Source organism: Ammodytes marinus, assembly GCF_949987685.1.
Source record: "Ammodytes marinus genome assembly, chromosome: 23".
Lineage (NCBI taxonomy): Eukaryota > Metazoa > Chordata > Actinopteri > Uranoscopiformes > Ammodytidae > Ammodytes > Ammodytes marinus.
In genome coordinates, this window is record NC_137227.1 from 15918317 (window position 1) to 15942681 (window position 24365).

Genomic DNA, 24365 nt, shown 5'->3' on the forward strand with positions numbered 1-24365 from the left:
CACACGCACACACACACACACACACACACACACACACACACACGCGCGCACACTCCACAAGGCACTGTAAAAGGAAAACAGTTAAGAAAACAAAAATTTTAACTGTCTTCACTGGATTTTTTTTAGATTGAAGGAAAACTGCGAACATTTGAACATTGTTTGAAATTCCTAATATGTAGAACTCAGACATTTTTTTTTTCATACATATCGCAGATTTTAAGTTATCTCAACAAAAGGTAACTTAGTCGGCACACATGTAGGCAGTTTTGCATAACCTAAAGAGTTTTAGTTTAAGTCTAAAAAAACTCAAAAATGTAGTGAAGACAGTTAACTTGAACATTTGAGTTTTCCTCAACTTTTTCATCTTGACAATTTCCTCTCTCTCTTCCTTTCTTCCTTCCAGACTTGACTTACCTCTGGGTCCGGGTAAACCTGGTTGTCCCGGTAACCCGTGTATTCCGGGGTCTCCGGGCTCTCCACGGAACCCTGGTGTTCCAACGTAACCGACGCCCGGATCACCGGGGCCGCCTGCACGACCCTTACTGCCCGGGTAACCAGGGAAACCTTTCTCTCCGACTGTTGCATAGCCACCGTCACCCTGGAGACGAGAAATCATTATTTGTAAAACCTCTCTTAAAGGTACAGTGTGAAATATCAGAGTTTTTTTTTGTGTGTGTGTGTGTGTGTGTATGTGTGTGGGTTTGTGTGTGTGTGTGTGTGTGTATGTGTGTGGGTTTGTGTGTGTGTGTGTGTGTGTGTGCGCGCGCTACTGAAAAAACTGAGGTACTAAAGGTACAGTGTGTAATATCGGAGTATTCAGCAACATTTAGTGCTGAGATTCTAGATTGCAATGCGATTGTGTCTACCCCTCCCGTTCAGATAATTTACAGACGCTACGGTGGCCTTCAAGGACAAGAAGCTTCAGTTATTAAAGATGGCATCATCCACCACTGCCTCAAGTCTTTCCACAATATCAAGTGATGAGGTGAAGATGTATTTAGTTATTTATTCTATAGTACTTCTTCTCCTTGGTCTTCCAACAGGTACATTTCCACAGGACGCCCACTATATATTAAAACGCACGAGTCTGTTAAGGTTAAGGTTAATGTTCTGTGATGAAAAATGCACACTGTACCTTTAAATACTTTGCTTAAAAACTTCAGATTTATATTAACACAAATACTGTGCATAGGCAAGGCAAGGCAAGTTTATTTATATGGCACCATTTAGACACAAGGCCATTCAAACTGCTTCTAGATTAAAATACATCAAGTATAGAATACTACACATTAGAAAAACCAATGAAGAATATGAATAGAAATAAAACATTTAAATAGAAGAACTAAAACATTTAAAGCAGAACTTACTGGTGTTCCTGGAGTTCCGGGGTAGCCATTGAGTCCGTCTCTGCCGGGTTTCCCAGTTTCTCCCATGGGCCCCCTCGGTCCGGTCCCGCCCGTCTCTCCCTTCACCCCTCTGCCTCGGTTGGGATAGTAAGGTGTTCCCTTCTCTCCCTTACGACCAAAGAATCCACGCTCACCAGTACGACCCTGCACAAGACAGAAATGTCAGATTTTGGTGAAACTTCTACTATTTTTTAAATCCGTTGTGCACACACTTTCAGGACTACAGTTTTTTTTTCTGGATTGCTTAGACAAGCTTCTTAAAAAGGTGCTCCGAGGAAATTTCAGCTTTTGTTCATTCTAGCACCCCCTTTAGGACAAAAGCGGCAGTGTTTTTACTACGCCAGCTGTAGTTCCTGTGTAAGCGTACCCATGACAACGGCATTAAGAAAAACTATAAAAAAATTATTCTTTGCACTGATGGTCTTGTTTGCTGTTACATTTAAATCATGATCATCAGAGGAAAAATTAGACTGTTTCAGAAATATTTAAAAGTTCCTCGTAGCACCTTTAAACTAAAGGAAAACATGTATTTGGAGCTGATAGAAATGATTTGCATTATCATGAATCTGTGATGCACCTTCTTGAAACTCCTTTAAAGTTCTCAATGATCGAATTATGGAATATTTTGATTTTACAACATGTCCAAAAATAACACTGTATTTGAATCTGCACTTACCGAAGGTCCCTGAACGCCACTGAAGCCGGGCGAGCCTCCGTCACCGGGCTCACCCTTCCGTCCACCGAAGCCGGGGTTACCATTGGCTCCTGGTCGTCCTGGGAGACCGGGGATACCTGTGCCTCCTCCCCGACACGCACACTCACCTGGGTCACCTGGTGAGAAGGAAGAAGGAAGATTAAGAAAACTTTTTTTTTTAATACTTTTCTTTGGGAATTTTACTTTTTATAGAACACAAAAACAAACAACCGACATGAATTTACTCTACATATAATTCTTAGTATTGAATAATAATATCATCACGAATAAGATAACTTTTTTATCCAATAATTTTTTTGTTGAAATGTGTCTGTCTGTCTGCGTGCGTGCGTGCGTGCGTGCGTGCGTGTGTCTGTCTGTCTGTCTGTCTGCGTGCATGCGTGCGTGTGTGTGTGTGTGTATACCTCTATAGCCTTTGTATCCATTGTTACCAGACTCCCCTCTGGCACCGGGTAACCCAGGCGTACCGGGAGAAGCAGTGGGTGGACCGGTATCTGGATCACCTGCAAAAACACACAAACACACACACACACACACACACACACACACACACACACACACACACACACACACACACACACACACACACACACACACACACACACAATACGTTAGAACAGTTAGAGGCTCATATGGAAGTAGCAAGAATTTTTATTTATTTAATTTTTTTAATTTTTTATTTCACACTGTTTAAACTGAAGCTGAATTGCACTGACTTATATAAAAACGATGGCTATACAGAATGGAAAGGTCCTGTTTTTAAGGCACTTCAAATTGTTTTTGTACTTAAAGCCCAAAACATTTAAACAATAGAAATAAGAACCATTTAATAAGTGCAAAAATGCAGCTCAGTGTCACAGTGTGAAATCAGCATTAGTCCCATTCTGGTCAGCGTGTGATATGAAAGATTCCAGCTGCTGCTGCAAGATGACAGAGGCTTAAAAAATTTAAAAAATCAAAAAGCATTAACTTTTTTATATTGTGATAAAATATAAAACAGAATTGTCCTTCAGTGATTTTACATTGACCATAATGGCTGAGAGCGTCTTGCCATAAGCAGCATGCATAATAAAGGGTGTCGCGGTTTTGGCACATACACGAACAAACGAAACATACTAATAACACCAATAAAAAAATATTGTATTATTTTTTTAGTTTGAATAATTTTATGCAAATACAACTATGTTTAATGGTTGTTGATTCTTTACTGTGAAAAAAACATCAAATCAAGTCAAATTTTAAATGTAAGTTTATTATCACAGTTATAATTATTAACTTCTTACAATTTGTGTCCACATTTTCTCTTGTTTTCTTTCGTTTTGGTGTGTTTGTGCCGACAAAAAAATATAAAAACAAAACAATAGTTTGTTTGCTGCCTGCCATGCATTATGTCAATGTAAAACCAGTGAATGTGCGCTCGTAGCAGGCGACACCTTGTGGCCAAAGGTGAGTAAAGCAGCTTGGAGTAGGGAGGCCTCAGCTAGGGCATCTCAGCTATACTTACCACTGCACCCTCCACACAGTCGGCCGTAGCATTAGCATTTTTTGCTGCCCGAAAGTTTGCGTTTGTTTTGTAAGTTTTTTTTTTTTGCGGGGCTGAATATTGCCATGGCGATCATAGCAATATGGCCGCCGTTAAGATACCTGCCTTTGTTCCCGTCGGGGTAGATGACACAAGGGCCACGGTCGCCTTGGAAACAGTTAAATCAGTCAACCATTTGAAAGTGTCTCAGTACTGTTACGTTGCTATGTGTCACCCATGTGGAAACATTGGTATGATTATGAGTGAAGTGACAGTATTGTGTGTGTGTGTGTGTGTGTGTGTGTGTGTGTGCGTGTGTGTGTGTGTGTGTGTATGTGTGTGTGTGTGTGACGGTATATGTGTGTGTGTGTGTGTGTGTGTGTGTGTGTGTGACGGTATATGTGTGTGTGTGTGTGTGTGTGAGTGACGTTATATGTGTGTGTGTGTGTGTGTGTGCGTCTCAGTGTGTGTGTGTCGTTACCACCTACGTATAAAGGAAAACACACAGATTTGGGTCAGTGAGTGAGTGTGGTGACAGTGTGAACGTACCACTGGAGGGGCCTTGGTATGATTGTCTCCTTTAACGTGTACAGTATGTTGTGTGTGTGTGTGTGTGTGTGTGTGTGTGTGTGTGTGTGTGTGTGTGTGTGTGTGAACGTACCACTGGAGGGGCCTTGAGGACCAGGCAGACCAGGGAGCCCGGGTAGACCAGGGGATCCGGGCCGACCCTCCACACCGTAGCCTGGGACGCCTGGGTTACCCTGCTCCCCCTTCACACCTTTAACCCCGGGGAGGCCTGGGGATGTGGGGACACCTGAGAGGATGGACAGGGTAGGATATTGGTTGAATTTTACCGTTATTTACGTTAAAAGCCCTTCGAGATGTCCAGTTAACAGGAATTAACGGACGACTGGAAGGAGAGAACTGTCCGACGTGCAGTGGTATAATGGTTGATTCAATTTGATTGATTCAAATGTACTGTTACTGAGATTTGTACGGTTTATTAAAAGGTGCAGTGTGTAGTATCTGAACATTTAGTGGCATCTTGTGGTTAAAGATCTAGAATGCAACGCTCCCTGGGTAACCCCTAACTTTTTGAATAATTCCAGAAGCTAAGGTGGCCTTCAAGGACAACAATTTTTTTTTTTTTATGAGGTGAAGATGTATTTAGTTATTTATTCTATAGTACTTCTTCTTCTTATTGGTCTTCCAACAGGTGCATTTCTCCAGGACGCCCACTATGTATAAAAACGTGTCAGGCCGTTAATTATTTTTTTTATGAGGTGAAGATGTATTTAGTTATTTATTCTACAGTACGTCTAATGGGAGGAGGTTACAGATGAGTTGAGGTCTTTCTTACCGGTGCCATAGTTGATTCCTGGTGGGCCGGGCGGTCCTGGGTATCCTGAACGTCCCTGGTCGCCACGGGGACCGGGCCTTCCGTTGAGCCCCGGGTCACCTGGTAGTCCTGTCAGCCAATCAGACGAGAGATGTCAACACCATGGCAACGTGGACATAACAGGATAAACAATAACCCAGCGTTCCAAATCTTTCCCTGCGTTCCAAATCACATACTCTTTCTTTTTTACTACACTACATACTAAAGTACAGAAGAGTTTTATGGCCACAGGGTAGAAAGGAAAATCAGATAAGGGAGGTTTTTTTTCATTATGTTGAGAAATGTCAAGAATAAATATGAATACTTTAAAATGCTGTCGGAGTTAATGGGGCATTTATGAATTTTTAGCATACTACAATTGACATGCATGTATTGGGACATCCTAAATCTTTTTCTGGCATACTAAATAGTAGGGAAGTATGGGGATTGGAATGCAGGGATAGTCTCTTTCTTTTCTCTATTCTGAAAAAAATCTAAAGTAAAAATTTTAAATGTACGATTATTATCACTGTTATAATTATTAACTTCTTACAATTTGTGTCCACATTTTTTCTTGTTTCCCTTCGTTTGGTGTGTTTGTGCCGACAAAAAATACAAAACAAAACAATAGTTTGTTTGCTGCCTGCCATGCATTATGTCAATGTAAAACCAGTGAATTTGCGCTCGTAGCAGGCGACCCCTTGTGGCCAAAGGTGAGTAAAGCAGCTTGGAGTAGGGAGGCCCTCTCATCCAAGCTATACTTACCACTGCACCCTCCACACAGTAGGCCGTAGCATTAACCCTTATGTGTACCTGGGGACGGTTTGGCACTTTTTTAATGGTTTGTTTTATAGATAACTTTGGCTGTGCTAATGTCAAAGCTGGGGTATATGATTTATGATTGGTCAAAGTTAACATGAGCTATACACTTTGACCAATCGGAGCGAGGCTCCGATTCTCTGTTCTTATTGGCTGTTGGGACTGTCCATTCACTTTGGAATGACTTTGTTAGTGTAGAGCGTGTCAGAGAGGGACCATAGGGGAGGGACCAAAGATAACAAGTGAAGCAGTTGAGGTATTTGGATTCAAATCTCTATCCCAACTGCCATTTTCTCCCCAAATCCTCCACCCCAGCTTTAACCGAAAACATTTTAGTCAGGGATTTTTTTTTTTTTTTTTTTATATTTTGTGAATTTCTACTCAGCAACTTTGTACCATGTATATTAAAAGGCAGGAAACTTTTTTGTTACACTCATGTTCCTAAGGACGTTTTTGTCCCACATTGACTTTGAATTTGTCCTTAGAAATGTATCAAAATCAGTTTTATTGCAAATCAATAACATAAACTAGACTCTAATCATCCCACTCAAAAATATCTGCTTTGTATTTATTATTTCAGAAATTTTTAATTATTATGTTTTTTTTTTAAATCAAATTTGCCTCACATCGTCACAAACGCTGGCATTGAAAGGGTTAAAAACTATTGAAAATTCATTAATATTTGATATGTATGTACAGAGCTCAAGTGGGATAAACGGATTGTATAAAAAAAAAGTAGAAAACAATTTATAGGGACATGAGCGTAGCAAAAAAAGTAAGGGTCACACAAGGGTTAAAAAAAAGCAATTTTTTTTTTTGCTGCCGAGAGTTGCGTTTGTTTGTTTTCAAGCATTTTTTGCGGGCTGAATATTGCCATGGCGATCATAGCAATATGGTCGCCGTTAAGATACCTGCCTTTGGGACCGGTCTCCTCGGGATAGATGACACAAGGTCCCTGGTTGCCTTGGAAACAGTTAAATCAGTCAACCATGATGTTTGAGAGTTTGTTTTCTAGTTTGTATTTTAGCTTTTAGCAATAAACCCTCTTAAAGGTAGAGTCTGCGATTCTGGAGACAGCTTGTTGTCAAGATCACTTTTTGACAAATTCCCCCAGCGTTCCAAATCACATACTCTTTCTTGTTACTGCACTACATACTAAAGTACAGAAGAGTTTTAGGGCCATAGGAGAGAGAAAAAAAATCCGATAAGGAAGATTTATTTTTCATTCTGTCGAGAAATATCAAGAATAAAGACGAATACTCCAAAATGCTATTGGAGTTAGTGGGGCATTTATGTATTTTCAGCATACTACAATTGATGTGCATGTATTGGGACATCCTAAATCTTTTTCTGGCATACTAAATAGTAGGGAAGTATGGGGATTGGAACGAGTGTGTGAGGAGATCTTCACTGATTTTGACGAAAAGTGATTTTGACGACAAGCTTTCTCCAGAACTGCTGACTCCACCTTAAGTGAGTTTTTTTTATGGCTCTCTTACAGCTTGATAAAGATACTGTATCCACATTTATTTCATCATAACATTGCGCCTTGATCTTGCCTCTCGCTTTTATATCCATCACATCCTCGGTTGTTTTCATATGGTGGCTTCGTCGATGTGACGTCACTTCGGGTGCGCACTGGATTGTGTGTCAGAATCGCTCGAATAGCATGCTGATTTCAACACTAAAAATCTCGAATTGGATGTGGTAGCAAGCATACTAAATCTGACCACAAGAATTGGGACATCCTTAATCTTTTTTTCCCCCCATACTAAATAGCAGAAAGTATGGGGATTTGAACGCAGCCTTGCAGTCAGCCTGTGATTAATCAGTCTCATGTTAGTTTGTCTTACCCTGAACAGCGGAGCCCTGATCGCTGACGTACACAGTAGGACCAGGCAATCCAGTGTCTCCTTGGTCTCCCTATTAGACACACAAAACCAGTTTAGGATGACATGCCACAATAAAGAAAAACGTTGTGAAACTATTAAATCAAATCAAATCAAATCAGTTTTATTCTTATATCATAAATAGACAATTGCCTCAGTGGGCTTTACATTCCATACAGTATGACACCCTCTACTATCAGACCCTTAAGTCCAGTTCAGACCAAAGATTCACCTCGCAACGAGACGCAACTGCAGCTGCTTGCGACGAGCGGGCCTGGACGTTCTAAAACTGGACCTGCCGATTTGACATGTTGAATCTTTGCCGACTCCTTGCAACGCGCTGCAACGAGCAGTTCACACTGCTGCGATTTCTCCCCCGCGACGTTCTAAAACCGTCTCGTTGCAAGTCGTTGTGAGGTGAATCTTTGGTCTGAACTGGGCTTTTACCCTTATACACTTCACTTGTTGCCTAGTGTGACGAAATTTCCTAAACCCGAAACTTACCTTTTTCCCCACTTGTTCAAATTATAATTTTAAACCTATTTGCAAAATTAAAAAAATAAATGTAAGGCTGTATGCGTTGCCAGAATCATTGTAAATAACGGTAGCCTATGTGTGACAGTTAAGTGACTTTCTCTCCATCAGATTCCCAGACCTTACGCCAAACTTAGTGAAATTATTTTAAGCAGTAAAGTCGCCATCTGCTGGTGAAACAAGGGTATTGCAAAAAACAGCCCCAAAAAACACATCAATTATGCAATTTAATACATTTGAAATATGTTGTTCATACGGAGAAAGTGACAAAATAAAGAATGTTAAATCACTTCTTTACTTAAAGACACAACATGTTACCTTGGCGCCATTGTATCCTGGTTGCCCTGGGGACCCTGGATTTCCTCTGTATCCCTGCATCAGAAAAAAATTAAATATGGTTGAATACACCACGTAGGTTAGAATAAAATACAGCTCCGGAAAAAATTAAGAGGCCAGTCTGGATTTTTCTTCAATCTTCATCTCTACATTACTTATTGAAAATGCTCTTAATGACACAATTTGTATTGGTAGAATTTGGTAGAAATGCTGTCAGTAGTTTGTATAATAAAACCAAAATTATCATTCTACTCAAACATAAATAGGCCTATAAATAGTAAAACGAGAGACACTGAACATTTGGAGTGGTCTCTTCATTTTTTCCGGAGCTGTATATATCAGAGAGTGATGTATGTACAATCTCGACGTACTTGTATCACACTTTGGTTATGAGTTTGAAGTATCCACAGATGAGTATTCTCTGTGGCTAAGTTATCATATTGACTCCTCAGTTTCTTCAAATTCAAATTCAAATAAAAAAAATAAAACTTTATTGTCTTAAATATAGCGACAGATAATTGCAGTTCGATAAAACAGTAAAAGCGTGGTGTGTGTGTGTGTGTGTGTGTGTGTGTGTGTGTGTGTGTGTGTGTGTGTGTGTGTGTGTGTGTAAAGAAAACTCTTACCTGTTGTCCAGGAGGCCCGGGAGGTCCACTAAAACCAGGAGGACCCTGTTGAATAAGCACCATAGAAGAAGAGCACAGATGAGAGACATATTTGACCAAAGAAAGAGGATTTAAAGTGCAATGATTATTACTCAATTGTAGGAGCAGAATTAGGTTATCATCTTACTGCTATTGGTCACATACATTTTTTTGTGCAAGCGTTTAAAAAATAAAACAATTAAAGAATATTATTAATATAACAAATTTTAAATAAAGAATTATAAAAAAAGAAAGAAAAATAAACATACAAATGAAAGACAATAAAAAGTGACATACATAAATATATACATAAAAGGAAAAAAAATTAAGAAAATATATACTGTATAGTGCATATATTTTTAAATCTAATGTTTGATAGAGTCAGCTGTGAGCTCTTACTCTGGCCCCAGGGTATCCGGGAATGCCTGTCTCCCCAGTTTCACCAACATAGCCGAAAGCGCCCTGGAAAATAAGTGAAAAAAAAAGAGCAAAACATTTTTTTTGTTTCTACCATATTGCCACTTAACACATTACCAGTGTTCTCTAACTGCTTGTGTGGATATGAGATTAAAAAAACTGTAAATCCTTACAGGTCGGCCAGGCGAACCGGGCAATCCTCGAAGTCCTTTTGGTCCGGAGTTTCCCTTTGAAAAAGACAGAGAAAAAGAATTTGAAGTGAACAAATCTGATCAATATATAGACTTTATTGAAGATATTCTATCAGTATTTCCTGGTTTTTATACAGTGTTTTTATATGAACCTAACACATTCTCTACTTAAAGGTGCAGTGTGTGATAAAGGGGTATTTAGGTGTCACCTAGGTGTGAGATTCTAGATGTTAACGCTCCCTTGCTAACTGCTCCCTTTCGGAAAATTTACAGAAGCTACGGTGGCCTTCAAGGACAAGAAGCTATAGTTACTAAAAGATGGCATCATCCACCACTGCTTCCCACAATACCAAGTGATGAGGTGAAGATGTATTTAGTTATTTATTCTATAGTACTTCTTCTTCTTGGTCTTCCAACAGGTGCATTTCCCCCAGGACGCCCACTATGTATAAAAACACGTCACCCTGTTAAGTTTGTCTGTTCTGGGCTACCGTACTTATGGATATTATAATATAACCCATTTCTAGTCTGTTCTGACAAACGGCAATTCACACAATTTACACACTGCACCTTTAAACTTACCTTTTCAAGTCCTTGTAGGCTAATTAGTGAAATGTCACTATACAAAAGCTGCCAATTATAGGAGTTGAGTATTTTTTCAAATAGGCATCAAAGGAGTTGGGAACAATGGCGCTCCGGTGGCGTAGTGGATAGAGCGCGTACCATACAGTCTCCAGCCTTCGTTGCAGTGGTCGCAGGTTCAAATCCGACCCGTGGACCTTTACCTCAGGTCATCCCCCCTCTCTCTGTGTCTCCCCATTTCAACTCTGTACTGTCTAATAAAGCTTGAAAATGCCCCAAAAATAATCTTTAAAAAAAATTACATATTGTAGGTAATCCTTTCAAGTTGCGTTTTTTTTTAATTTTTTTCAACAAACCTTTGTTCCTTTGTCTCCTTTGGGAAAACCAACAAACTCCTCAATGCCATTTGTCATTGGCTGGCCGGGGTCGCCGGGCAAGCCCACGTCGCCCTGGATACCGTTACCATGAGGAAGAGAGAGTTGTTTACACTGGTAACCGGCGGCGAATGGGTGGGTGGGGGGAGAGAAAGGCCGGACAAGGCGGGAAAAGTTTTGGGGAAGTTTTTTTGGGGGGTTAACGTTGACTGTAGGACGCACTTGTGTGGACATAGCCAGTGAATGGGGTGGTGGTGTGAAGAGAGAGATGGACACGTTGGGTTAATCATGAGAAGGCTGGTTCCAATTCGCTTCAGTCCTTACATCTCTGGAAATTGAACACATCTGATCAAGTTCAAATTGGGTCAAGTTGTCAAAGGTCAATAGTTTTGGCTACAACCAGAGAATCATAGCCTTTATTTTTGGTAGGTGAAGGCAGTTTAAACTATCTGCAGAAATACTGGGAACAAACTCTTGTAGTATGTGGTGTTTCCATTGCTTTCAACCACAAGTTGTGCCATCAACTCTGTACTATTATGCAACTCCATATGCTGACACTGAATTGATATGCTCTAGGGAGAAAGCATTCTTTTTTGCCTCCATGGTGACTTTCTTTGTATAAAATACCATGGAAACAAGGGTCTGGACTGATGCTTTGTGAATCAACCTCTCAATCCCCCATCCCCGCTCCTCTGGGACCAACACAGCCCGAGCTTTCCCCATCCACGGCTGTAACGTTTGCTGCAATCACTGGCTCCATTTCCCCTTTAGTTTCAGGCGACAAATAAGCCTGGCGCGGTATAACGACCATCTTCTTAAAATGAAACCTCACCTCATCTGTCGGTGTGTGTGTGTGTGTGTGTGTGTGTGTGCCAGAGAGAGAGAGAGAGAGAGTGAGTGTGAAAGAGAGAGAGATACTGTAGATAGATAGATAGATAGATAGATAGATAGATAGATAGATAGATAGATAGATAGATAGATAGATAGATAGATAGATAGATAGATAGATAGATAGATAGATAGATAGATAGATAGATAGATAGATAGATAGATAGATAGATAGATAGATAGATAGATAGATAGATAGATAGATCGATAGATAGATAGATAGATAGATAGATCGATAGATAGATAGATTGATAGAGTGGTTTGTGTGTGTGTGTGTGTGTGGAAGCCTGTGCTCCTAGCCTTCCCTGGCTGTGTTACCTTATCTCCTTTGTAGATAGTAAGAGTAGGATCGCCAGTTAGCGGCGAGCCGTCGCCCGGAGTACCGCTGGGTCCGGGATTACCCAAGTTGCCCTGGAGTCCGAAATACACACAACACACGGTTAGCCAATGAAATAGGGGCGTAAAAAAAATATTGATGTAATTTATCATTCATATGTAATGCAAATGTACGTTTCGTATATAAACAAGAAACTCAATTCCTCAAAGTTTGAGCTCTACATACTAAAAATGTCAAACAATAACAAGTTGTTTCAACTGGATTCAAACACTGAACAGTGTTAAAACTGGTGGAAAAACCTTCTGAACATGAAAACAATACGTTGCCATTTTAACATTTGACTTTTTGGAAGTCTTAGTATGTAGAACTCAAAGTTACGTTACATATAAATGATAAGTTATCCTGGGGTTGGATCAAATGTAGGAGTTTTAGTGTTCGCCTCAAAACTGAGGAATCTAGTGAAAACTGTTTTTAATTGATATAGTATTGGAGAGAAATAGAGAAATAAGCAAAGAGCAGATAGAAAGACAGAAGAACAGACTACATGGCCAAAAAAGTATGTGGACACCTGAACATTACACTCATACTGTCTGTGAGAAATCTGGTGTTAATTCACAGCCTAGGCTCTGTAAACTGCTATGTAAACACAGGTAGCTAGCAATATAATGTATTGTATTAACATTGGATTTTCTTTCAGCGCACACAGAGTACGGACAGGTAGCGGATCATGGGGAGATATTCACGGTTTTTGTCAAAGAGTAATTTTGACAACAAACGTTCTCCAGAATCACTGACTCTCAATCTATCTTTCAAGTTGATAAAAATGTACAAAACGTTCCAAAAGAATAAGGTAAATAGGGGATTATATCCAAAAAAAGAATAGAAGATAGTAGAAGTATAACAAGGCAGACAATAGAGTAGACACTAAAACACATTACAAGAAGTGACAAAGAAAGAAAGAAAAGCGAAGAAAGAGCTGAGGGTTATCTTTATCTATAATTTATCATTTGTAACAAGTTTAGGCGCTCTTTTTTCCCACGGCTAGAATAGAACCACAAATGCCACACGGGGCAATCTGAACTGAATTCCCTCCTTTTCTAAATCCTATGTCAACAGGATAACAGTAAATCCAGCTGTTCCCACATTCAGTTCTCGACCCTGAATCTCTCACTCTGTGCGTGCGTGCGTGTGTGTGTGTGTGTGTGTGTGTGTGTGTGTGTGTGTGTGTGTGTGTGTGTGTGTGTGTGTGTGTGTGTGTGTGTGTGTGTGTGTGTGTGGAGCAGAACGTGCATTTAGTATGTGAGCAAGATGGTAATGATGATGGTGAGGTTAGTATCAACGTATGATCGCGGTTTGAGGAGTCATAAGAGCAGGCAAAAATGAAATACAAATCCCAGGATGCAACACCAACAGATTCTCCAGTGTGGCTGTGTTTGAAAAGCCCTACTAACGTCCTCCCTCCTACATACTCAACATGTATATACTACATACTGTCTACTGAACCATCCATTGTGTATGCGAGGTTGATCGGACCGTTTACACTGATACAGAAGCGATAAAGAATTTGGAGAAAAAAAACTTCCATGCAGTTTGAAAAGACGCAATGCATTGTGGGGCGGTGGAGTAGGAAAAGTAACCTATCGATCCATACACAAAATCTACCCGGTAGTTAGTACTCATCCGGGCATTTCTCGCCTACACAAACTCGCATACACAACCGTCACATACTCAAATTGACATCAAAATGAGTATAAGTAGGATGTTTGTAGTGCATTTAGTATGAGTAGGACGTTAGTAGGGCTTTTAGAACACAGCCTGTGATTTAAAGGGAGGAGTAGGGGAGAGGGGGGTGCAGTGTGACATGGTAAAGAAGGAGCGAGTGATTCCAGCACCCAGTTACAGCCCACAAGTCGTCTCTCCGGAATAACAGCTCAGAAACATCAACAATGATGAAGTTTTTTCTTTTTCATTTTATGAATTATTATATTGAGTAATTTTTTCTTGATTGAAGAAGAATTGTGATATCTCATGTCATTAAATGTGGCACTGGAAATGCTGGGTCTCCCTTGAAAAAGAGATTCTTTATGCTTATCTGAATTAACCTGGTTAAATAAAGGTTAAAATAAATTATAATAATGATTTTTATTTTCTATTTTTTTTGTCCAGTTTGGGCGCAAAAACTTCATCAAGTAAAATCATTTCTGAACTGCCATTAAACAATTAGGGAAACAAATGTGTGGTGCCACCGGTCAACTCACAACTCACCATTTGATGATAGATTTAAAATTTTGAATAAATATAATATTTTTTCCTCTTAAATTTGAATGGGATATGGAGGAGCAGTCAGTCCTTGTAACAATTTTGGAATTTGACCAGTTGAGAGTGTGATGCATGATCTATTTAAATTTTTATTTTTTTTTATTTATCTAATTATTTCTACCTGATTTCCTTTACCTTTTTTTTGGCTTAATCTTTATTTACTTTTTCAAAAATGTATCATCACTAAGGGATATTTGGTAAAAACTCAATAAAAATACAAATTATATATATATATATTTTTATTTGATTACGATTGGAAATGAAACACTATGTAGTGAGTGAGTGAGTGAGTTTCTGGGTGGCATCACGTATCATTTTAAAAGAACAAAACCAGTCTGAATCAAGTGGAGGGTTCAATGTGATTTTTTATCATACAGGAAAACGGATGCAAAACAAACAGTGGAGCAGTTATAGTGTCGATGTCAGGGATGGTGATAAGGGTTAAGGATGGACGGAGTAGGAATTAAAGGTGGAGTCAGTGATTCTGGAGGACGCTTGTTCACACACACACACACACACACACACACACACACACACACACACACACACACACACACACACACACACACACACACACACACACACACACACGCACACACACACACACGCACACAAATCACTTTTGCTCAAATCAGTCAATATCTCCTCAATTGCTTCTACCTGTCTGTATAAAATCTGATGTTCATACACAGCCTAGGCTCCGTAAACTGATATGTAAAAAGAGGGGGGGGGGCGCACCGTAGCTAGCAACATACCCATTTACAGAGTCTAGCCTGTGTATTAATGCTGGGTTTGTTTTCAGCATACAGACAGGTAGCGGCTCGTGAGGAGATATTCACTGATTATGACAAAAAGTGATTTTGACAATAAACATTATCCATAATCGCTGACTACACCTTTAATGGGAGTTGGACGGAAGAAGTGCAGGTTACAAAGCCACCACCAATCAGATTTGAACATGCACAGTACCATGTCCAACCAATGAACACACACACACACACACACACACACACACATACACAATGAATGCACACACACACACACACACACACACACACACACACACACACACACACACACACACTCACAGACACACACTCACAGACACACACATGCACACACATACACAATGAATGCATACACACTCATGCACACACACATGCAAACACACACACACCTAGGACACAGCTAGAGTACTCTAAGCCTGCTGTTTATAGCCAATGTTTTACGGGAATTAAGGAATTCCACTTCATTTTTAATCAATCTCAAATTTACAGCTGAGCTAAGTATCCTCTATCTCACTCATGGGTCATTCAACACATACTTTTTCCATATAGTTAGCCTCATTGCATAATTGCCTAAATCATATTTACTCTACTCTACTTTTACTCTACATCTACTCTATTCTACATCTACTCTACACTACATCTATTTTCCGTTAGCTTAATAGCATAATTGCCTAAGTCATATTTTAAGGGTTATAGAGTAGGGTAAAGTAGATTTAGAGTAGAGTAGATGTAGAAAAGAGTAGATGTAGAGTAAATATGATTTAGGCAATTATGCTATGAGGCTAACGATATTTCACTTAATCTGTACGTCACTGTCTAGTAACTCAGGTGGGTAATCAAAATATATTGTACTTTCCAGATGGCTTTGGCTGTTGGCTATTATAGTATAAAATAGCGAAACTAGGATTGTCTTATAGATTACGATGTAAAACTATTAATGATAAGCAACAACAGAAAAAAAAATTAAAGAAGAATTATTTTTAAAAGAAAACCCGCAAATATTATTTCTTAACTAGTCTTTGCACTCAACTCAATACCTGTGTGTTTGAATTCATTTGTACAGACAAAACAAGTCTATAAGTCATACCTTGTCTCCTTTCTCGCCTTCATATCCGTCACTACGGCTTCCCTGAAAACAACAAGGGTTAATAAAAATGCACAGTAACAGTTACATTGAAATTAAATGGTAAAATTAAGGGCAAAACTCCCGTACAAACAATGATTATGAATTAAAACGTAACATATCACATCACTCTAATATTATTTTACATACCATTGGCCCTGGGGGGCCGGGAGGACCAGGTGGGCCCTAAAAAGACAAATGCCAGGTCAGCCATAAAAGTAGAAATATTATTCAGAGAAACTTCAACATTAAAGGAATTAAAGAAAGTATTATTTTTTGGATGGAGACATGTTATTCATAATGACGAGTGTGATGAGAATTTTAAATTCAAATCAAATGTAATTGTATAATTAACTGAGTATGTTATTTAAATGCAGGAATCATTCTGAGGTAGATATGCGTGAGTCTACGTACATCATATCCGTCCGGGCCAGTCGGACCAGAGAAGCCAGCGGGACCATCAGGGCCTCTGATACCCTGCAGAGGAAAACATTATCAATACAGCAGTTTATTATAACAATATTTTAACTTAAGTAAAAGTACATCCTTAAAGGTGCTAAGAGGAACTTTTAAATATTTCTGAAACAGTCACATTTTTCCTCTAATGATCACACGTGACATGTAACAGCAAACGAAACCATCAGTGCAAAGAATGCTAATTGTATATAGTTTTTTCTTAATGCCTTTGTCATTGGTATACGCTCACCCAGGAACTACAGCTGGCGTAGTAAAAAACACTACCGCTTTTGTCCAAAGGGGGGGCAAGAATGAACACAAACTGAAAGTTCCTCGGAGCACCTTTAACATGTCAATGTGCATGATAAACAATGACTTAAATTTCCTTCTATAAATTCTTTATTGAAATAATACAAATTCAAAATATCAAATAAATATAGAATATAATAAAAAAGTACAATATTTCACAGTGCTCATGTGTGTATTAAAGTATTAAAGAGTAGTTATCAATATGTCATTGTATAGTAAATAAGATAAAATAAAGATGCTTACAGGTGAGCCTTCCAATCCTGGTAATCCTGGGAAAGACTAAAACAGAAAAAATTAAAAAAGATTAATTAATAAAAACTCAATGAAGTAACTACACACTCATATTCAAGCTTCAATAAATTTGTGTCCACATTTTGGATTTGCTTTTTTCCTTTAAAATACAGACAATACTTTTGGACAAATGAGATTTATAAAAAGTCTAATGGGAGTGAGACTACCTACCCACTCTAGCATCACCTAGTGGACAAACAGTGTTATAACTTGCAGGGTGGTTCAAAGCTAGATCCTGTGTTCCAATTCCCATACTTCCATACTATTTAGTATGCCAGAAAAATATTTAGGACGTCCCAATACATGCACGTCAATTGAAGTACTGTGGCTCAGTTGGTAGAGCGGGTCGGCCGATGATCAAAGGGTTGGAGGTTTGATCCCCGCCCTGCCAGCTGTGTCATAGTTGTTGTGTCCTTGGGCAAGACACTTCACCCACGTTGCCTCGTGTGAATGTCGATAGTTAGCCTGCTATCGGTGTATGAATGTGTGTGTGAATGGTAACGTGTAAATGGGAACAGGTCTCCCTTGCAAAAGAGTCTTCGGACTCAATGGGATTAACCTGTATAAATAAAGGTTTAAAAAAAAAAAAAAAAAAAAAGTATGCTGAAAATACATAAATGCCCTACTAACTTCAATAGCATTTTGGAGTATTCATCTTTATTCTTAACATTTCTGGACATAATGGGAAAAAAAACTTCCTTATCTGATTGTTTTTGTCTCCTCTGTGGCTCTAAAACTCTTCTGTACTTTAGTATGTAGTGTAGTAACAAGAACAAGTAGTTGATTTGGAACGCAGGGAATATGTGGTATGATGCATGTATAACATCACTGTTTGAAGCAGTGACACAATACGTTATCTCTATATATATTGTTTTAAAATTTAAGACGTGTGTATGAGTGTGCATGTGAGAGAGTGTGTGAGAGAGTGTGTGAGAGTGCATGTGAGAGTGCATGTGAGAGTTCATGAGAGAGTGTGTGTGAGAGTGTGTGTGAAAGGTTACCGTAAATCCGTCATCAGAGATGTATCGTGGCTCTCCTTTCTCACCCTTTGGTCCACTAGGTCCCTGGTGGATCAAAAGAAAGTACATTTATATGGTCCAAAAGGAATACTTCCCCCATACGGAACCGACGTTCTATCATTATAAAATCACTATTATAATATAATGAATGAGGTTTTTCTTCCCTTGGCCCAGCTGTCCTTTTAATCCTAACTCTACATTTTCCCATGCATGATGTCACACATGGGAAAATGTAGGGTCAGACAGTGAGACCATAAAACACTCTTTCTGCCTTTTCTCAGGCTAGGATCAACCGATTTCTAAACATTTTGCACATTTATACTACTTAGGATCTCAGAGTTCAATACACCTTCATATTCCCACCGGTGATGTAGGTCTTAAAAAAACATTCAAGATCTGTACAGACTGATAAAGGGAGTATTAGAGTTTGTCCTTACTTCTCGTCCAGGGTACCCGGGTCCCCCTCCTGTGCCGTATCCAGGCAGACCAGGTTCTCCTATGGTCCCGTTACAGCCGTCTAGCCCTGGGTGACCTCTGCCTCCTGCCTGCCCTGGGTGGCCCTAAATACAAGGAGAGGAGGGTGTACTCTTCAGGGACTGCTTTTTATTATTATTATTTATTTTTTTAAATGCTTATTTTTGATTTTGAATATTGTAATACTTACAGGTACGCCATCATTTCCTTGGAAGCCGGGCACACCCATTGGGCCCTAGCAGAGGAAAGTATCCAGGTTCATTTATAATATGGTGGTCATTTATAACATACACCTGGTGGTGAAAACGTGTAACTACACACACACACACAGGCGCGCGCACACACACACACACACACACACACACACACACACACACACACACACACACACACACACACACACACACACACACACACACACACACACACCTTGTCTCCCTTGACGCCAGACGGGCCCTTCAGTCCGATGTGTCCCTTCTCTCCTTTAGGCCCTGAAGGCCCCGATCCCCCGCTCGGGCCCTCCGCTCCGCTGAGACCGGATTCTCCCAAAGACCCCGGTCGACCCTACAGACCAGAAAACATACATCCAGTTCACACACAATTTTTTAGGGGGCATTTTTTTAAGCTTCATTAGATAGTAAAGAGTTGAAATGGGGAGACAGAGAGCGAGAGAGAGGGGGGGGGGGGATGACCTGCAGTAAAGGTCCACGGGTCAGATTTGAACCCGCAACCACTGCAATGAAGGCGGGAGCCAACATGGTACGCGCTCTCTATCCACTACGCCACCGAAGCGCTCTGTATTTGCACTAATTTTTGTCGTTGTTTAGAAGTAAACCAAGACGTACAAACTCATAATCTACGAGGAGTGAGTAGAAAACCTAAAAACAGCTGTTATTCAGAGTGACACTTGCTTCTTACTGTGTGTATTAGGGATCAGTCCAATTAGGCCTCACATTCTATTTTACTATTTAATTTCGTTGTATTTTATTTTATTATCCCAGAAGTCTAAGACAGATCTTTTAAAAGCTACTAATGAATGCACCATTGAGAATTTTTTTTTCTAATTACCAGAACTATTCCTTATACAATGCTGCCACCTACTGGTGGAAATGGGAATTACAAACAGTTTTACTTCTTTCTAGCAAATCAACACTGGGTCAAATCACAAAAATAAATCCTGGTTAATCTGCAGCTCAGTGTCTTGCTCAAGAGCACTTCAGCAAGGCGTGTTTCAAGCAAGGCGGGCAACTTCATTTATATAGCCAATTGAATACATTACAACTTGTCACACAGTTAAATTAAATGAGAAAATGCCATAAAACGGGATAGAGAGAAGAAATATTTAAGAGCATTGACCTCTCGTACGTCTCATAATGAGAGAGTAGTTGTTGCCGGGGGAAACACTTCTTTATGTTTCTGTGTGTTTTGGATTTTAAGGGTTTTATTTTGATGTGACGGGGACAAGTTTGGGCGAATAAACCCAGGATGGTGGAGGGTAGGGTGTGTGTGTGTGTGTGTGTGTGTGTGTGTGTGTGTGTGTGTGTGTGGTTATGCGGGCATGTGGTAGGGAAGAAACAATTGTTGCTAGTACTGTGGAGGACTATTATTACCATTATTATTTGATAACCACAAGGAAAAAGGTTAAGGGTTTTTCAAATTTTAACTTATAATAAACCTTATTTTAAGGGTGTTTGGAGGAAAAATTGTCCAGGGCACACACACACACACACACACACACACACACACACACACACACACACACACACACACACGCACACACGGACAGATGTTACACACCCTTCATTACACACAAGGCAAAGAAGGTTCACACACCCCTCTATTATTTCACAGAAAGGAAGGTACTTTTCTACTTAACACCTGGTCCCATTCATACTTAAATGCTTTGCCCGAAGACACAAAGTTATTTAAACTGTGAAATAATAACTTATCTTATATTAAGGGGAAATCGAGGTAAAGGTCAAATACTGTACGTCATATTAACCAACTTAAAGGAATACTTCACCCATGAGGAACCGGCGTTCTATCATTATAAAATCACTATTATAATATAATGAATGAGGTTTTTCTTCCCTCAGTCTTCCCTCAGTCTTCCCTTGGCCCAGCTATCCTGTTAATCCTTACCGTACATTTTACCAAGTGTGATGTCACACATGGGAAAATGTAGGGTTAGAAAGTGAGACCACAAAACACTCTTTCTGCCTTTTCTCAGGCTAGGATGAACCGATTTCTAAAATGTTTGCACATTTGTACTACATAGGATCTCAGAGTTCAATACACCTTCATACTTTCACCGGTGAAGTAGGTCTTTAAGCATTTGTTTTAGCCTGTACCAGAATAACAGGAGGTCGGGGTAAATATAGCACCCATTCATAGACCATTTAGATAAAAACAATCATGCTAAGGTCTGAATAGCCTTCCTGGTTTTGGGACTGTCTAAGCTGTATGATTAATTCTGTAATGCATGTGGAGGTATTTTTCTTAGCGCCCAAAAAGCATGCTTTAAAGTACGCTAAATATAAAGTTACAGTCAGCTACCACTTACCCTAGCTTAGCATTTTACAGTAGTAATGGCCACAAATACTACAACTTTTATTTCCCTCTAATACCTTTATTTATACAGGTAAATCCCATTGAGACCGGAGACTCTTTCACAAGGGAGACCTGTTCCTATTCCCACGTTATCATTCACACACACATTCACACAGCGATAGCAGCAGCAGCAGCAGCTACCACGCAGGGTGCAAGCTAACTATCAACATTCACACAACAACACTGGGCTTTAAAAGTGACAATGATGGTGAAGCAGCCTTGACCGAGCTGTGCAGTTTTGCTTCCAGCCTGGCACACACACACACACACACACGGCCTCAGGGTCGGCTAGGTAATGGTAATGACAGGGCCACGCCAGTCTGACACACACACCTGGTTTCACCCAGCTAAAGTATGCAAGGATCCCACAAGGAGACACTTTCTCACACACACACATACACACACACACACACACACACACACACACACACACACACACACACACACACACAAGGAGACACTTTCTCTCACGCCTATACAGCCTTCCCCTTGGTCACATTCAAAATCACTTTTTTTTTTCTTTTCAGTCTGGTTTCCTTTAGTTTGACACAGCAGGAGGAAACATTGTTTTTCAAGAACTGGACGATTTTGGAGATTTTTGTCTAATTCTGGCACATTTACATGTTGAACTTTGGTGCTCATGTTTATTAATGTGCGCTGTCCCCTCTAAACAAAGAGAAATATAAATCTGAATCATTTGGCTGTACTGCTTCCATAACATGTCTTCTTTAATACTAGTACAAGGTTTCCAAATGTATGGTGATGTCACACATGGGAAAATGTAGGGTCAGACAGTGAGACCATAAAAGACTCTTTCTGCTTTTTCTCAGGCTAGGATGAACCGATTTCTAAAATGTTTGCACATTTATACTACATAGGATCTCAGAGTTCAATACACCTTCATATTTCCACCAGTGAATTAAATCTAAATTTTCCATAATCATTCTTAAGGATTTGTTAACGTGTCGATTGTCTGATTTATGATACATTTTGTTTTTCAAAACATACCAAAAACGCATTTTTTAAAACCTGTACATCATTTTTGATTAATTTCCTTATCATTTTACCCAAACATTTATTAAGTGGAAAATGCCCTCTTGCAACCTGCCCAGGTCCTTCAATAATTATGCAACAGCGTCAGACAAAGACGTACTTCAAGGAGTGGTGAGGTAATTAAAAGGCTGCAACGTCTCTCTAATGTCCGTTTTAAGGTTAAAGGGTCACTTCAAAGCACTTACTCTGTCTGCTGTTATGTAAAAAGCTTCTAAAGAGGACTTCTATCATTGAGAAAAGCTGTAAAATCTCAGACCTGGCAACTCAAATCTGACTTGAAGAGCTGCTCTTTCATGGTGAGTGTCTTTGAGTGTTTGAGCACACACACACACACACACACACACACACACACACACACACACACACACACACACACACACACACACACACACACACACACACACACACACACACACACACACACACACACACACACACACACACACACACACACACAAACACTGAGACATACACACTGAGACACACACTGAGACACACACACACACACACACACACACACACACACACACACACTCGAGAAAGGAAGTTTTTCTGAATGTTCAAACCAATCTCAGTAAAAATTCCCTAACATGGCATGGGATTAAAAGATGCATTCTTCAGCAGGATAAGATCACAGAGAGTTAGGGGAGATGAAAGGGTTCGGGGAAAAAAAATGGTGGAAGAAAATGACAGAAAACCCACGGCATATTTTTACCACCACTAGATGGCGATCTAAGATTCTACACCAGGTCCACAACCTTGAGTGACCTCTCCCATGTGCAAACTTTCCCTGCTTTCCAATACCCATACTTCCCTACTATTTAGTAGGCCAGAAAAAGATTTAGGCTGTCCCAATACATGCATGTCAATTGTAGTATGCTGAAAATACATAAATGCCCCACTAACTCCAATAGCATTTTGGAGTATTCGTCTTTATTCTTGACATTTCTCGATACAATGAAAAAAAAATCTTCCTTATCTGATTTTTTTTTCTCTCCTGTGGCCCTAAAACTCTCCTGTACTTTAGTATGTAGTGTAGTAAAAAGAAAGAGTATGTGATTTGGAACGCAGGGTGAGCCTTTCTACCAAGCCATGGAGAACGATTAAAGGAATACTTCACCCATACGGAACCAGGGTTCTATCAATATAAAAATCGCTATTATAATATAATGAATGAGATTTTTCTTCCCTCAATCTTCCCTCAGTCTTCCCTTGGCCCAGCTGTCCTTTTAATCCTAACCCTACATTTTACCATGTGTGATGTCACACTACTAGTAAAAAGTAGGGTTAGACAGTGAGACCATAACACTTCTGTGCCTTCGCACATTAATACTACATAGGATCTCAGAGTCCAATGCACCTTCACATTTCCACCGGTGAAGTAGGTCTATAAAATAATTAGTCGGCAAGCAACCTCACAGTTTTTATAAGTGATGGATATTTTTTATTTTGTGCTTATCCTTAAAAGGTGCAGTGAATAGCATCAGAGTATATAGCGCCATCTAGTGGTGGGATTCTAGATTGCAACGCTCCCTTGCTAACCCCTCATTTTCAGAGAATTTACAGAAGCTACGGTGGCCTTCAAGGACAAGGAGCTATAGCTACTAAAGATGGCATCATCCACCACTACTGCCTCAAGTCTTTCCACAATATCAAGTGATGAGGTGAAGATGTATTTAGTTATTTGACAATATATAGAAAAGCTATACATTCAGCTAGATACTTGCTTGTCATTACGATTAGGATTTATCTTAACGGTTGAAGGTGGAGTCAGTGATTCTGGAGAGCGCTTCACTGATTTGGACTAAAAGTGATTTTGACAACAAGCATTCCACCTTTCAAACTATAATAATCTGGTCATTTAAAATGAGAATTTCACTATCCACTAGTT

The 24365-nt window shown here is 39.7% G+C and overlaps 1 protein-coding gene across 2 annotated transcripts in view; it reads right to left on the minus strand.

Moving 5' to 3' along the window:
* Window positions 1-24365, minus strand: part of col4a6 (collagen, type IV, alpha 6) — a 158604-nt gene that overhangs the window by 24996 nt on the left and 109243 nt on the right. For both annotated transcript variants that reach the window (XM_080051972.1, XM_080051973.1), the window contains 20 exons: window positions 19241-19375; window positions 19002-19046; window positions 18775-18897; window positions 18320-18382; window positions 17271-17306; window positions 16677-16739; window positions 16413-16448; window positions 16227-16268; window positions 12014-12106; window positions 9834-9887; window positions 9643-9705; window positions 9226-9270; window positions 8582-8635; window positions 7694-7763; window positions 5004-5111; window positions 4305-4457; window positions 2526-2624; window positions 2083-2237; window positions 1368-1550; window positions 415-598 (listed from right to left, as the gene is read on the minus strand). In XM_080051972.1, the coding sequence (XP_079908098.1) occupies window positions 415-598; window positions 1368-1550; window positions 2083-2237; window positions 2526-2624; window positions 4305-4457; window positions 5004-5111; window positions 7694-7763; window positions 8582-8635; window positions 9226-9270; window positions 9643-9705; window positions 9834-9887; window positions 12014-12106; window positions 16227-16268; window positions 16413-16448; window positions 16677-16739; window positions 17271-17306; window positions 18320-18382; window positions 18775-18897; window positions 19002-19046; window positions 19241-19375 (1804 nt within the window). The remainder of the gene's footprint in view (window positions 1-414; window positions 599-1367; window positions 1551-2082; window positions 2238-2525; window positions 2625-4304; window positions 4458-5003; window positions 5112-7693; window positions 7764-8581; window positions 8636-9225; window positions 9271-9642; window positions 9706-9833; window positions 9888-12013; window positions 12107-16226; window positions 16269-16412; window positions 16449-16676; window positions 16740-17270; window positions 17307-18319; window positions 18383-18774; window positions 18898-19001; window positions 19047-19240; window positions 19376-24365) is intronic.